The 16,465-nt window shown below is 41.0% G+C and overlaps 1 protein-coding gene across 2 annotated transcripts; it reads right to left on the reverse strand.

Moving 5' to 3' along the window:
- Nucleotides 1–1,228: 1,228 nt before the first annotated feature.
- NELFCD (negative elongation factor complex member C/D) lies at nucleotides 1,229–10,823 on the reverse strand (the record flags this gene model as incomplete). Of its 2 annotated transcripts, XM_082491351.1 has the most annotated exons (15): nucleotides 1,229–2,184; nucleotides 2,573–2,702; nucleotides 3,060–3,200; nucleotides 3,424–3,519; nucleotides 3,852–3,966; nucleotides 4,699–4,838; nucleotides 5,375–5,509; nucleotides 6,157–6,322; nucleotides 6,744–6,874; nucleotides 7,626–7,778; nucleotides 8,333–8,440; nucleotides 8,757–8,866; nucleotides 9,617–9,726; nucleotides 10,194–10,309; nucleotides 10,758–10,823. In XM_082491351.1, 15 exons carry the CDS (start codon nucleotides 10,821–10,823, stop codon nucleotides 2,150–2,152), a joined length of 1,752 nt encoding a protein of 583 aa, XP_082347477.1. The 2 variants fall into 2 exon arrangements, with proteins under 2 accessions (XP_082347477.1, XP_082347476.1); XM_082491350.1 differs by lacking the exon at nucleotides 1,229–2,184 and having other exon boundaries at nucleotides 2,532–2,702.
- Between the last annotated feature and the right edge of the window lie 5,642 nt (nucleotides 10,824–16,465).

A 16,465-nucleotide genomic window follows, 5' to 3' on the forward strand; every position in this document is an offset into this window, starting at 1 on the left:
GGTGTCCTCTTCTGAACATTTAGGTCTCAAACAGCACAGCTTTTGCTACTGTGACAACGAGAACGTGTTTTAGGCCTGAGGTAAGGCCATATTCCAGTAGGCTAGGAGACTTCAACCAGAAAAGTCAGTCTTTGGTATGGGCTTAATTTTGGCTTTCTGCATACAAGCATCATACTCTGATCATAAGATGTTTGTCTTTCATGCTTAAGAGGTGAATGGTGGATGACAATGATACACATTTAAATCTAGGCAAAAGACAGAATTCCATGTGTCTCCTCGGCTTTGCTTTACTATAGCAAAGTAACTCCATAGTGCCAATAAGGATGAATTCTGCCAAGCTGCAGTGCCTGCTGTAACTTATGTTCCATTGAGATATGAACAGGGTAGTTAAGACAGTACTGATCACAGCATCATGATTTTTAACTAGTTAAAAATTCATCTACATGAATAAGTGCAGAGGAGCTCAAGTGTTTAGAAGTGGCACTAAGCTTGAACACAGAGGAAAGCAAAAGTATACCTTGTTTAAACAGCAGGCAAATTTGCAACAGACACTGGAACAAACTGCTCTTGGTTACCACTAGAAGATGATATATGAGGCAGGGATACATCCAAAAATGAAGCTCTATAGGGTGAATTGTTTCTGGAGTTAATTTGATGAAGGAAGTCAGGGGCTACAAAAAGCCAAACTTGTATGCTAATTCTCCTTAAAATACTATGAAAAGTAGGTCTCATGCAAGTTTAAATGGTGGGAGGTAGCTGGAATGATAGTACATCTTCTATTCAAAGATATGCAAAGAAATTCAGAACAGCTTCTGCAGAAGCAAGTTTTGCCCTTTTCAGGCTGCGCCTGAAGTTGATTAGAGCGCTGTGTTTTATGGTAAGCTCACTCACTGTGGGCTATGTATGTGAGAGACTGGCTGAGGAAAGGGAAGATGCACTCCTTTTTCTAAGGAGTTAAGAATCTACACAATTGGCTGCGGTCTCCAGAATTATCATGGTAGCTTAGAGTTCCCATTCATGAATCACTGACAGAGAAGAACAAAGCGATTTCCATTTTAAGTTTACATCCAGTTGGACTGTCTTTTAGAAAGCAGGTTCTTCAGAAAAACAGATGTGCTTGGAAAATGCACACCAGGCTTGTCTATACCACTCACTTTTAAATATACAATATTTGCCTGTACACCAAGGAATCTAGCCCAATGAACAGAAAGAGCAGTCTTAACGAAAGTTTGAAAGAAATATCTGGAAAAGACAAAACCTTTATTTAAAGGTAAGTTATAATCTTGGGTGTATCCCCCACTGTTTGGCATCAACCAGGACAGAGCAGAGATAAGTATAAAAACCAAGCCACAACAAGCAGCAATGAAATTTCTGTACACATTCATAGTTTTGGTCAGCAGTAGAATTCTGACATGGTAATGAAACTTACCAGTAACACTTGATGCATCTATTTAACAAGAAATAGATTCTTAAAGATAACACAGTCACGTAGGATTCATCTGTTAATACAAAACTAACCTTGACTGTTACAACTCCACTTGTGTTACACAAAACGTTTTTTTTTCATAGCAGTAAAGATATAGGATATTTAGAATTCTAATAAAATGCAAAAGATGAGAAAGTAGCATTGCAGCTTCTCTGCAGCACAGAGCTACTCACACAAATTCCTTTTTTTACAACTCACAACATCAAAACCTAGAGCATTCAAGATTTAGACTTCAGAGAACTATCCGCAAAGTGGTTTTAGTAGGAACTACCTTCCCCATTCTTCAAGTTTTGCATATCACACAAAAAAAACAGTGACAAATTCTGCAAGTAACCGAAATAACATTCTTTGAAATAATTGTTTCTCTCCTGCTATCCCCTTCACAATATTCAGATTTATACCGATTTGTGTAACAACAGAAAATCCTTCAGTATTATTCCATTTTCCAAAGTACATTAACAGTCCTCTGATATGAAGCTCAAGGTCACCATGCAAGTCAATCAAATGCCCTTCTGTCCTTTCTTCTTTGCCTTGGGTTTGTTGGCTTGGGTTTTTTTGGTTTTGTTGGGGGTGGGGGGGATGGTGTTTGCTGCTGTGAACCTTACTGGTGGAGAGTGTGGCAAAGCAGTGATCACATGCTCTGCACTTGATATTTTCCACTGCTTAGTTCATCATAATAAAGTTAGATTTGCAATGAGCTTGAAAAAAAAAAAAAAAATGTTCAGTACATTACTCCGATTTATCTGTTTCCATGTAGATTTCTGCATTATGTAAATAATTAGGATTTTAGGGTCTGGACAGATGTTTTTGTTTTAGGATAGGAAGGGAAGTAGTCGTCATGCACTTCTATCCTTTCCTTACTACAGTGCTAGTTCTCAAAAAGCAGTATTTGTCTCCAAGTTCCTCACTAGTACCCAGAGATTCTTGATTAAAGGAAAATTGTAAAACAGAGGCCCCTAAAAGGGAAGTTATCTGTGAAAATATCTGGCAGGCATTCCTGTTTTCAGCAATCCTCCTCCTAAACATTATTTACAAATTGTAACAACTACAAAGGAAGCACGTATGCAAAGAATAAACACGACTTACCTATAAACTCAGTGACAGGATCATGTTCGCCTTCTGTTTTAATAGTACCTGCAATACTTTCATTTTCCAAGATTGGAAGAAAAAGCTGTACAAAGTCTGAGGTATATGGAGGAGCAATCACATCGAGCACCTGAAACAGCAGACAAAAATGGATTATTCTTCCAATTAGAGGGGTAGTATGGACAATATTTAATTCACAATACTGGTCTTGAAAGCATACAAGTAGTTGCACATGAGAGCTCTTGTTCTCCATAGAAGTAACTAATTATGTATTCTTGTGGTACTCTATCCAGTACCTTAATACTGTCAGGAGTCAGTAGGACTAAGTCATGCCCTAGTGAATACCAGTATTACATCCATTGCTCAGAATCTGATCTCTTATCTTGAAATATTTTTGCATCTGAGGCAAGTTGATTTAATATCCAAACACATACAACCGGTATTAGTCTACTTCTATACATTAGTAAACACAATTTTTGCTGCTGACCTCTGTAACAAAGTATCTGATGAGAGAGATATCCGTATCTAGCTTCTCCAGGCATTTGCGGATATAGCTGACAACAGGCAGGACATAACCTCGACTGAGTAAGTGCACCATTCTATCCAAGAGAGTCTTCTTCAATTCCAGCTGATGGTGCGGGGAGGGAAGAACCAACAGATTAGAACCTCCTCTCAGAAGCGTGCAATTTTTCTTGCTCATTCTTACTGATTCAATATCTGCTACGTTACTTTTTAACCATGACCATATTCCCGAATTAAACTCTTAACAGCTTTTGCTGTCACAGCAGTTTTATCTTGAATAAGCATAACTAATATGAAGGAACACAAATACTGAATCCTTTGAGAATCACCTGCTCCATGACATCAAGCTGTGAATGTTCTGTTTCGAAGAGCTTCACAAGAAGTTGCAGAACTTGTGGATGAAGCAGCTGATGGCATGTACTGATCTGCAAACAAGACAGGAGTTAGATCCTCAGAACTTCATTTTAAAAAACAACGCACCAGTTTTCATTACATGAGTTTACACTGGTGTTCAGTGCCAGATGTAAATTCTTTTAGAAAAAGTATTCCACCATTTCTTTCTTTGACACCTAAGTTTTCCTAGTGTAAATAATGCTGAGATGACAAAACCAAATAATTAACTCTGAATAGAAACAGCTTCACCTCTGTGTATTCACTGACTTACTGTAAGCGACAGACATTCAGTGAACTAGATGTACTTCCAGCTACAAGCACCAAAATTGTTTTTACTCTCCAGCAAGATTATATATACTTTTACCTCATCCAATAATGCCAGATGAACCGGGGTGTGATCAGTCTGCAGCTGGAAGTATCGTGGCTCTGACACTGTCCAATCCACCCACTTTAATACACCCATTGCCACCACTGGGAACCTACAGAAAAAGGTATCACTTTAGCACAGGAGCATAAAAGACAAACCCAAAACAATAATAATAAAAAAAAAACCACAACACCAAAACACTCCCAGTAAATTTAAAATAAAAGAAAAATCATCCTTCAGTATATTCTAAGGGTTGCTAGAGTTTCAGTTCAACTTACAGTGGAATTCGTAAAGCTCAAAAAGTTTTGCTTGAAAAGTTGCCAGCATATCAAGAGTAGTTTTCATCAAGAAAGGGTGAGGCAGGGGGGAGATAGGCTGGAGGAAAATTCTTTCTACAAAGATACTCCCTGATCAGCACAAAAAGCAAAAAAAAAAAAAAAGGCAACAAAATTCATGTACACTCCAAGTTTGTTTCAGTTTATTCAGTACCTGCTATTTCATATTTCTAAGAGGAGAGGAAAGGACACATCTATTGCTATGAAAGCTTTAGTAGTAAGACAAAGTAATCTGTCATCTTTTTCCAATGGCAGAGAAAAATCACGTTCTGTGACACAAGAGGGACAAGTTGTCTGTGGAAGCCAGAATTTACGTCCCTGTGAGAGGGATTCCAAATAGTCAGATGTACAATTTTGAAAGCTGCTTTCAGACCACAACTTCACGTATTCTACAGTGAGGATGTTCTCACAGAGTAGCCCACAAAGGAGAGGCAGCACTGCTAAAGGGAAATGCCTAAGTAATACTTTCCTTTCAACAACTGAAGCTTGGGATCAGCCTCTTTGCTCACCTGATGCACTGATAGAGAGTGCTCAGTTCCGCAACCAACTCTGATGCTCCTTTGTTCTCATTGCAACACAGATTGTGAACAGTTTCAATGGCTTTTGAAGTTGACTTGAGTTCATCCTTGTTTATGCTGACTCTCTTGTTCTGAAAAATTGCAGAGTTTGAATGCAAGAGTCATGAATATACAGAACGCCTTTGGTTATTTAAGGAAAGGAATTGTAACCTGTGATAAGCCTAAGATTACATCATGTTTTTCAAAATTCAGACTCAAATGCAAGTTTCAGAAGAACTAATCATCAATGAGCTGAAGTACAAGGAAGTTCACTGTATTTAATTCCCTAAGAATTACTTTATCCACTTCATAGAATTAAATTCTTCTTCCTCTGAAAAAGCACATACGGTTCTAGTAGGCCAGAACTGCTGCTGATAACCTTTGAGGGGGGAGGTGGGGGAAGAGGGCAAAAATACTCAATACACTCAGACTTTTATAGTACTATTTGATCATCAGGTTCTATATTTTTTGGTAATTTCAACTGAAAACAGAAACATTTTGTATTAAAATAAATAAACCAAACTGAATACATTGTTTTAAACTGTGCAACTTCACGACCATACGTTTTCTTCAGCACAGTCAGGCCATTGTAGGTAAAAATAATGTTGTCCACAGAGCCAAACATTACCTTTTTCCACATCTCTACTACACTAGCTGCATATGCCAGTATGTGAATATATTTATGTTTGTGGTCCTGGTTGATCTTAGCACCTGGCTTAAACAACGACTGCATGAAGAGGTCCAGAAAGGCAGGTACTCGAATCTGTGAAGAAAATTAATGGTTTATTAGAGCCTGAGAATTTTGAGAGGTGACTAAAAATATAAGTTTTGCATCTGACATAACTTGCATAGAATGAGATAACACATTCTCCCTTGGGAGTAGGTTAGATAGATAGTTTTCTGAAGAGACTTTTGATAAAAGAAAAAAAAAAAAACAACCAAAGAAAAGAAACAACAGAGTTACAGACTATATCGCTAAAGTATCTAAATGCCATTTGTTACCAAAACCCACATTAGAACAAGGCAGGGAGAAATGTGAAACATGCTATTTAGGCCTGCTTATAATAAATTTCAAAACTGGGTGGGTTTTTTAAGAACTTTTTATTTTTTATTAAAAAAGTTAATTAGTTCCTTGACATCTTTATCTCCTATTGAGAAGTTCTTTAACTAATTTAATTATATGTAAAAAGACAACTTGGAATGATAAAAAAAAAAAAAAAAATCAATAAAGAAGCTAACGCTAAACAGAGTACAAGTAGTAGTTTCACATGTAGACATCACTTAAAATTATAGAGGGATAAGTCCAAGTGCTAACTTCCGTTTTGTGCCAAAAGGGCACTTAGCACAACAAGACCTCATATTTCTGAGTGCTACTGAAGTTTCAGATGTTATAAAAAGATAACTACTAACCAGTTCTACTGGAGGTGGATCCATGCTTGTAAACATTTTGAACAGGACAGTGATATCTGCTGGATTCAAAGCTCCTTTGGACAACATCGCACCAAGAGCCTGACATGCTCGTGGATAGGAGGCTGCAGTGCCCAATGCTAAAGTGATCTGACTGGCATCATGGCCTCTAGATGAAGAGCAAACATACATAACAGCTTATTTTCTCAATTCAGACACTTTAGTAAAATTTTAGCCTCACTAAGTTAATAGGGCATGTAATGCCTTCGGGCAGAACCCCTTATCCTGGGCAGTTATAGAAACAGACCTACATTTCCCTTATTTATTTCTAAAATATTCATAGAATAATAAAACCATGTATTTTTTTAAAAGACAGAAACTTCAGTTCTTTGCTCTTCTTATTTCACATCTCCCAGTACACAACATTGAACTTTTCTGTTACTCTATGAATTAAAGCTTGCTACAAGAACTGCTCGGTTGCAGATAAGAATTTTCCTTTTGCTGGTAAAAGGTAATCAACAATGAGTAGAACACAGCAGTTTACAAGTTCTGGTGACTTACATGTCACTAATAATATAACTGCCACTTACTTCTCATGAGCATATCGCTGAACCTCCTGAGCAATCCGTCTGACAGCAGACCCTCCTTGCTCTTCTTGAGCTAATATGGACATCATAGATTGAGCAAAAAGGTAAGTGTGTTCTCCATGGCACACCATCTTCTGTGAAAGCACACATCAAAATATTACTAGTCAACAAGAAACGTGCAAGTATGTTTCTGTGATTACATTGCCACAATAGCAAAGATTTTATTGAAATCTACTAATCAAAGGAAAAAAAACATCACCAGCACACAAACAACTACAGAAGAAAACCAAAAACCCAACACCCAAGAAGAAAGTACAGAAAAGCATAGTATCACTATGCATTGATACCATGCAAGAATAGATGGCTAAATTGAGAACTTTGTTTCTTAAATGCCAAAATTGAGAGGAAATTCTATCCTACTTACACTCTGTACTTTCTCTGCAATATTTAAAAAGTAAGAGAAGTACAAAGACATTAAAAAAATCATTACGCTGTTACTAAACACAGCACATATGCTAAGTTGATTCAGATGGCAACTTTCACACTGATGTGGATAATAAAAGAATTATTTTCTTTTGCTAGGGGACTAACTAGACTGATCTTTAGATCTTACATTAAACGTGAAAGACCACAGTTCAACCTTTACCTTTTTTACAATACATTTAATAAATATCAGAAGTGCCACATAAGCAACCCAAAGAATTCTTTGGCACACTGACTGATCAAAAGGCAGAAATTTCTATTTTTGAACTCATACATACCTCCTCTTCATAAGATTTTGTAAGACTTGATGTCAAGATTCTCTACAATCCCGTAATGATTTGTATACCCTAACCAGAAAGGAAAACGTTATTTTCTTTTCACATAAAAAGGAGAAAAACTTACAGCAAACTCAGGGAGATTTTTTTCAAGGTTTTCTTCTCCTCCATCTAAAATTGTTGCCAGAGATGTACGCAGGACTCTGGAAAATACTTCCAGTTGCTGACATGCTGTTGAAACACTGGTTATTTCCCCTTGATATCCAGCATCAGATATAAGCTATAAGACCAAAAACATCACAGAAAACTTGTATTATTTATATTTCAGATATCCTAACACGTCTAGAAGAACACACAGAATGTAAGATTTCCCTCTGCATACACTTATGGAATTCACATTCATCTTCTAGATTACAGAAAAGGAAACTGATGAAGATGTAGCAAAAAGAAAGTAAACTATAATGACATAAGAATACTTCAGACCACAGCAAGATATATCATAACATTCTTTCTCTGTCACAGAAACATATAAAACTGACTGAAATGTTCCACTGTACCAGAAATCCAGAATTTTCTAACACGGATCAAAGAAAAAAGAACACCCTCCCCCCCCCCCCCCAAAAAGCAGTACTTTAAACTGGGAAACTATGCTTACTGCTTTCAATCTGTAACATAATTTCTCCCACCAATACGTATTTGTACTGTTCTGACACTTAAATAAGCAGTGTTATGCAGGAATACATAAAAGACACAGGCAAGACCATAGCCAATATTTGATGCCAGAACAATTAGCCCTTTATGGATATTCTCATTTATTAGACTTGAGTATACTACCTTAACAGTAAAATTAAGCATTAAACAGTCGGGATGGGCTTCTGCCAACTTGTAAAAGAGATCTCTCCACGTAGTATGTGCTATCATTTGCTCAAGCCAGGCTGGAGTCTGAAAAGATCAGAGCAACGGAGAGAAATGTAAGAATATCTAGTTGTCAAGATCATTAAAAGCCTTTTACCTCTCAGAAGTCCTGCAAGTTGCTATACAGGACTTTATTACAAAGGAAGATGCAGTCAAAGTTATTAAGTTCTCTAAGCCTCTAAGGACTCCCGTGAGACAGTTGGTTTTCTGAAACCAGTTGTTTCTTAACCAAAAAGCTTTGAAGATACAATTTCCCTTCCCCCACCATCTACTAGTCCATCGGATCAAGGCATCTACGTAGGATCCACTCATGTAAAGACAGCAACACGGATTCCATGCACACCTCTCCTTCCTCTGTAAAGATGGAATCTGCTTTCCGAGGGTCAAAATGCTTGATAAGTAAGCTCTTTAAATGGTTTTCTACAGTCTCCTGAACTTGCACTGGCTCAACACCTGTATAGAAGGAACAAAAAACTTGGCAGATGCAATCATTTCAAAACATAGCAGGAACATCTTCAATTTTTCAATAAGAACAGAAACTACTCAGAAATTTATCAACACGCAGAAGATGAGAGGAGAGCCATCAGTTCTACTATCAAGCCAAAATGAAACAGACAGATTTAGAGATTCTCAGTCTTTCTTCCTAAATGCAGACTGTTCAGGGTCACAGGCAGGTTACACTAGTCCTTTTCTTCTTGCTCTCTTAATCAGTCATGCAAACAGGAATGCCAGTCATCTCACAAGACTGCTACTGGGTGCGATACCAAAATGCATATATCTTAAACACAAAAGGGATTACCAGGGTTGGTGCACAAACCCACGTTACTACAGACTAAAGTCCATCCTTTTAATATATTGGCTAGCAGCAGCTTTGATAGCATACTACAAAACAATACACAAAGTAGTAATGAGCAGTTCTAAGTTTCTGAGATCAAACGATAATAATTCTGATAATTTGTAAACAAAAGTTTATACTAGCTAAGCACAAAGATATCACAAGATAATGCTAAACATTGGAACTAGATGATCTTTAAGGTCCTTTCCAATCTAAACCATTCTATGTCTTGCAAAAGGTTGCTGAAGAATTCATAAGCAGACTAGCAATATGGAATTCTTGTCTCAGAGAATACAGGCATCCATGAGACTCTTCCATCTAATGCTGATAGGCTATAGACCCAAATTGTACTCTATCACTTATCATACCTGTTTGAATGAGCCACTCTGCTAGCAAATTTACAGTCTGTGCCACTGCAGTGTAGTTTTCAGAGAGGAGCTGGATAACATTCTCTGGAGAACCTCCTGCTTGGAAATATCTGATGAAAGGATTGGAAGAGAGCTATTTGAAAGTCATCTTAAAAAACCAAAACCAACTGAATGCTAAACAAAGGGAAAACAATAGCATCATTTATCTATTTTCACACACACTTCGATACAAAGTGATAACGCTGCATAGAATCATAGAGTAGTTTGGGTTGTCAGTGACCTTTAAAGGCCATCTAGACCAACCCCCTGCCATGAACAGAGACATCTTCAACTAGATTAGGTTGCTCAGACCCCTGTCCAACCTGGCCTGGGATGTTTCCAGGGATGGGGCACCCGCCACCTCTCTAGGCAACCTGGGCCAGGGTTTCACCACCCTCAGTGCAAAAAATTTCTTCCTTATATCTAGTCTAAATCTCCTCTCTTTTAGTTTAAAACTATTACCCCTTGTCCAACTGCTACAGGCCCTATCTACACTACAGGCACCTGTAACACATAACACACATAAGGTTATACTCACCTCTTCAACGTGTTAAATATAGATGGCTCCATTATATAGTCTGGGGTTGAAAATTTCTTCAGGCATTCTTGCTGGACTTCAGCATCATCTTCTCCCTCTCCATCTTCATCATCTTGCTATCGCAAGCACAGCCAAGTCAGCCAGCTCCCCTCCTGTTTACCCTCTCCGCTCCCATATCGGGGCTATTTTTGCCCACGGAAACACACCGCAGTTTACTAAGCAAGCGACCTGCTCCCCTGACAAACACGGCTTCTTAGCCGACAAGGCGCAAACCCAACACCGCCTTCCAGTTGTTTTCCTCCTCCACCCGCTCAAGCCCCAGGCCCCACCGCAGCGCGGCCTTCCCCGCCCGCCCCCGCCCGGAGCCCCAGGCGCGGCTGCCCCCGCCCGCAGGGCGAGAGGGCCCGGGCGCCCCTCCGGGACCCCCAGGGACCCGGCGTCCCTCGGGAGAGCCCTCCGTTCCGGAAGCAGCGCGGAGGGCAGCGCTCCCCCCCACAGGCCGCCCCGGGCCGAACTGCCGCCTCCCGCCCGGGCAGCCCCGCGCCGCCGCCCGCAGGTGCTCACCGCCCCTCCGTCCGCCTCGTTCCCCCACTCCGCCGCGCTGCCTTCGAAGTAATCGGCGTCCTCCATAGCTCCTCCCGCCCCGCCCTGGGCCGGGCCGGGCCAGCGGTAGCGGCGGCCGGAAGCGGGGCGGGGCGGCGCGGAATGGCGGGCGCCGGCAGACTGAGGCGGTGGCTGTAGCGGCGGCGGCTTCCGCCGGGCCGGGCCAGGCCGAAGAGGGGGATTGCGGCGGCGGCGGCGGCCCTCGGGGGCTGGGGACGGCGGGGAGCTTTCCTGGCCCGGACCGTCCCCCGCCCCGGGACGCGCTGGCGGGGACGGTGGGCCCGGGCGGCCGTTACCTCACGCCTCAGCGCTGCTGCGGCGGGGGGACCGTTCTTGGTGAACGGTGGCTGAAACCACCCACGAGCGGCAGCAGATAAAAATGACATAGGAAAACGTACGAGCTGCGGCCCGGTGGCGGCCGAGGGTGGCTTTGTCCCAGCTGAAGCAGTTGGGGCTCGCTCCAGTTGCTGCCGGGGAACCAAGGCAGGAGATGGCAGACAGAAGGAAAAAAATAGGGGGGAAAAAGAGGCCAATGGGCATTTAAAAGCACACTTCCCTACCCTGCAAAACCTCCCGAAGCCTCCCAGCGTGGCGGCTGTCGGACAGGGGTTGGAAGAGAAAGGAGAAAAACGCGCAGTGTTCTGTTCTGGCGGCAGTTGTGTGTCCTCACATCTGCTGGAGCGTGAGGGGGATACTGAATAACGGCAGAAAGTTGATAGTAATGATCAAATGTTATGGTAGAATTAAAAAACCTAAAAAGTGGGGAAAAAAAAAAAGAATAGGGAAGATGATAACTTTGGAACGGAAGGGGTAAGATTTTTAGGACCAGATTTTAGTGGTAAAGTTTTAGGACCAGCATTGGTGTAACTGTGCGTACCCAAAACTTGCCTTTTCTCACTGCAAACAAAATTTGTTGGGGCTACTTTTAGCCTAAGACAAAATCCTGAAGTCTTAGATGTAAAAAAACTCTTAATAAACCAACCGTAGTCCCTATAAATAACGCTATTGGCATTACGGTTGCTAGTTCCATGTCTGTGCCGCAGAGAGGTCTGTGCTGTGTGAGCCACGTTCCTTGTGAGGCTCTCGGGCCGTCGGCAAGCGCGCGGGGCAGCCTGTCGCGCGGGGCAGCCTGCCGCAGGATCCGCTCCCCGGTAGTGCCGCTGGCTCCCCAGCGCGGTGGTGGTACTCGCCACGGGACCCCAGTGTAGCCCTTCCTGGGGTCCCACGGAGACGGGCCGAGCTGGGGTGCTGCCCGAAGGCCACAGGCCAAGAGGGCCCCCAGCGAAGGGAGGGACAGACGAATGAAGAGGGGATCAGTCTAAAACGAAGACCGATCATACAAGCTGACCTTAGGCAAGGAGACAGGCATTACTGAAATGGAGACCGCGTGAGAGAAACAAAGTCCCTTTGTCTCTCTTCAGATGGACTCCCGCTCTTCTGTTGTGTAAGAGTTCAACTGTGAGAAAGGGGAGGGTGAGGGTGTGTTCTGGGATTTGGAAGGCAGCCAAGAGTGTTGCTGATTAATTATTTAAAAGGTCCTTTATTCTCATTCAGTTTTTAACTGAAAAATAATGAAAAGAAATTACATAGTCTTCCATGCAGTCCATGAAATCACTTGGTAGGAAAGGCCAAAAAACCCTGTTCAGAAATAAGTTGTCGTAGGATCTTTAAGAGACATGGTCCTTGTTCAAATGTGGTCACTGTACTAGTTAAAGGGATTACTGCCCTTAAAATTCCAGTATAGAAAATATACACCGCCACCTGAACTGCAGCAGAGCGTGAGTTGCGCTGTCATGTGCTGCCCTACAGTGGTGAAGCAACCCTTTCTGAAACATATCTTCAACATTTTTGTGAGCCCAGGATAACGTTCTTTTTGCTCTGTCAACAGAAAGGAAAAGAGGCTTTTTTGGAATAAAAGGTATGTATTGAAGTAGAGGCACAATGGACACATTCTCTACCTGTGCTGGACAATTGCTCGATTGCCTGCAGTCTGGAAGACAGTAAGGTAACGTGTCAATGCTTATGGAAGCACTGGCCATTTTTTATGAGGAAAGAACTGGGAGTGAAGTGACAGGCTGAGGCTGGAGGCCAATGGAAATATCCTTGAGAAAAAGTTTTTGGCTCATCTCCATTTAGTTAGCGGGCAATTTCCGTCTCATAGACGTGAGAAAATAATAGTGTACTTGGAACAGACAGTGTGATTAACTAGTCAGAACTCCTAAGAAAATACCAGACCTGAATGTAATCTAGCCCAAACCAAGAAAGAAAAAAGTATTTTCTGAGAGTCGAATCAGAAACGTCCATATACCTCCCGTGCTTCATCTGCTCTTTGGTTTTGGCTTGTAATGATGTAGTGTTATAAGATGCAGGACAAGTTCTCTGAAGGTGATTTCAGAGTAACTAGTATATTACCCTAACAGAAGGTTCAGAAAATTTAAAATTGGAGAAAAAGTGAATCCAGAACTTAACTAACATTCCAGTGAAACTGGATGGGAAAACTACAAAGCTGAGACTTTGTGAGCCTTAGGAGATCCTAGTTCTTTACAGAAGGCTCAAATAAATACACTTTGTACAACAGATGTCTTTATATAGGTAGGAGAAGCTTCCTTCCATTGACTGAAATTTGCTGTGCATCTCCTAGGTAGGATATTTGGATCTGCAGTCTGGAGAATTTCATTGTGCCTGGAGCTTATGGCCTGAAGTAGTATATGTTGGCTTCAGTAAAGCAGCTTCACAGCAGGTAAAAGTTTTGACTAGTGACAACAGTTGGACTTGTAGAACTTTAATGGGAATTACACTACAAAACTTACTGCTTAGTTGAGTAGAATAAGGGAACAGTCCGCAGCACCAGCTGCCGGCGAGAGACGTAGTGGTATTAGACATTAATGATACTAGTAGTTTCAGTGTCTGAATTTTAAAACTAGAAGTTTTTTTGCCTTTATATATTTATATCTCTTTATTTTGATTGCAGTAACAGATTTTTTTTTTTTAATATATAAAGAATGAACAATACTCAAAGCGTTTACTTTCAACTTTCCTTGAGGAGAAAACTAGGGAGCTGTGATAGAGCCAGACATTTGCTGAATAGCCCTTTGCAGAAGAATTGCAATATCCAAGCTTTCCCCACTTCAGGTCAACAAACAAGAGGCAAAGTCAGATCAAAACCAACAGTTTCAAGGTATCATTTAAACTGTGATGAAACACTAAATGTACCAGAAATTGATTTTGCAAACTAAACTTTTACAACTTTGAATGGAAACAATGATGGTTGTCTTCTTAGGTTCAACTGTGTTCTCCCATGTAGATTTGTGTTTTGCAAAGTTTCAGTGAAATGTTCTTAAGTAAAAGCACTTAGATTTACCTGAATGTCCCTGAAACATTTTATTATCCAGCAAATGGATGCAACAAATTTTTCCCCAAATGCATATTTGACTACGTTTTGTGTGTAAAATATTGAGTCACAATTCCCATCTAATGAAATTTTGATGAAGCAGCTATGAGGCAGTGAGCATATTAAAGATAAAATTTTGAGCCCAATAAATACACTATGAAGGCCAGCCTCAGAGTCTCTGCTGCATGCTTTGAAGAAGCAGTAAATGCATCCTGGAAAGTAGATGTGTGTGAAGAAGAGCCAGAACTAGGGAAATGTGGAAAACTACCTTCTTTTTTCTTTTTTTTACCTTTTTTTTTTTTAAACAGAACTGAAGTTTGATTTCATAACGGTTGGGAATGGCTCTTCTAAGGGAGTAAAGAATAAACGAAATATCAAATGCTCAAGTTTCAATTCCACCCACCTATCAAAATTTGTTGCTTGATTTTTGAGCAAATTACTTAACAACTACACTTCAAGATTTCCTACCTAAAGAAGGGCTGAATACAATACAGCTGATGAAAACATCCAGCTTCATTTGGTTTCTTCCTAGAATAAAAGTCCCAAACAGAAGAGCCAACTTCCAACAAAACTGTTTGCCTTTTATTCATGTTTTTAAAAAAATATCCACCCTCACATTCTCTGTATGCTAACTGCCTCTGCTCCTTGCCCTCTACAAATTCTTTTAGCATAAATTTGTATTTCATAATTGTTAGCCCTTTACAAATCAGCCAATACATTCAACTAGAGATAAGGTAATAACTTTCAAATTGAGTAGTAAATTACAGCAGCAGCAGCAAGTTAGGCTAATGAGTTTTGGCTAAAGAGTTCTTTTCTTCCTTCTCAAGCAGAACCTCAAGATTAAGCAATTTTCATCGTACCTTCAGGTACACGATTACTGGTAGCAGTGTTATTCCAGACACTGAGCACCATGACACTTTGCTAGGTAACTGAGAAGTATTCTGAGACAAAATGAGGTGGTTTTTAAGTTGCTGACATAAGGTCATTCTAGTCTCCTTCAAACATCAACTTAAAAGTTGGAACTATGTATACTGTGGATTGCTTAAAAGCATAGCCTCACAACGCCCTGGGTGCCTTTCAAGAGGAGCCTATAGTGGAAACATTTTCTTGCTTCAAAGCAAGTCCCAGTTGATTTGCTTACTGATCATTAAACTTACACTTCACTGAAGCATCTCCCAGTCCTATCATGTACGGAGCAAGTGCTTTGTTTGCAGTTCCTTACTTGGAGATATCCTGGCCTTTTAGATAAATACATTCTCTGACCTTCAAAATTTGTGTAAGAATCCCAAACTGGGTCACTTACCTGGGGAATGAAGAATTCCCCCCATAAACATACTTTTGAACGTCCAAGGTGATGGATTTAGGAGCCTCGTTTATCTAGCTTGCCCTCGTTCCTCTGAACGTTCAGTGAGGTTGTCTCATAACTCTTTCCCCGCTGCTCTGTTCTCTCTTATCAACCATACATGTTCTACGAGTAGGTGGGGCAGGGGGTGAGGACAGGAGAAAGCAGCTGAATCCAAAGGTAGCAGGTTTTGGACCGTGATGTTAGGCAGAACAACTGGTTGTAAGCTCCCCAGTTTGAAATCACCAGTAGGTTAACAAGAGCCGTTGCGTGCAGCAGCACTGGGCTTCCAGACTGTCTTACAGAGGAACCTCAGTAGCCCAGCAGTTTTACCCTGTGAAAAACAGAATTCGAGGTTAGCACGCAAACTTTCCTGAAATCTGTTACTTCATTTTGGATGTTGGGCCTTCAAGCAGAAAAAGAATTGAGATTAAAAATACTGAGCTACATATGAATCATCACACACAGGCGTCAGGAAAGACGCTGTCTCCTGTGGCTCTAGCTTCATACAAGCTGGAAGTACCTTCCATTAACAGTTGGAGGCCCTACACAGATGTGTATTTGGTTCTATCACCCAGCCCCTTCATTTGTCTTTTTCTGGAAGCTCTTCTGATCCTGCCACAGAAAACTGGTAATGCAGAGACAAAGAGAACGGGAAGGGGCACCCTTTCCTGGCTGCCGGTCACAACCTGAGGCAGGAACTCAGAGCCCTCACACAGCACCGCCGTTCTCTGCCTGATCTCCGCTGGTACGCTAGTGCTTTCATCGCAAGAATGCTAAAGTCATATCAAATACCAGAAAACTACAAATAGAAACATTGTGCTTCACTATTAATAATTCACATAAAAGTCACAGCCTAAAAACATTACTTTGCATAACAGAACAACAGAACCAAGAGAATTCCCAACATTAGTACCTCTGTCCTAAGCTTGTTCT

Source organism: Vanellus vanellus (genome assembly GCF_965231255.1).
Source record: "Vanellus vanellus genome assembly, chromosome: 15".
NCBI classification, from domain to species: Eukaryota; Metazoa; Chordata; class Aves; order Charadriiformes; family Charadriidae; genus Vanellus; species Vanellus vanellus.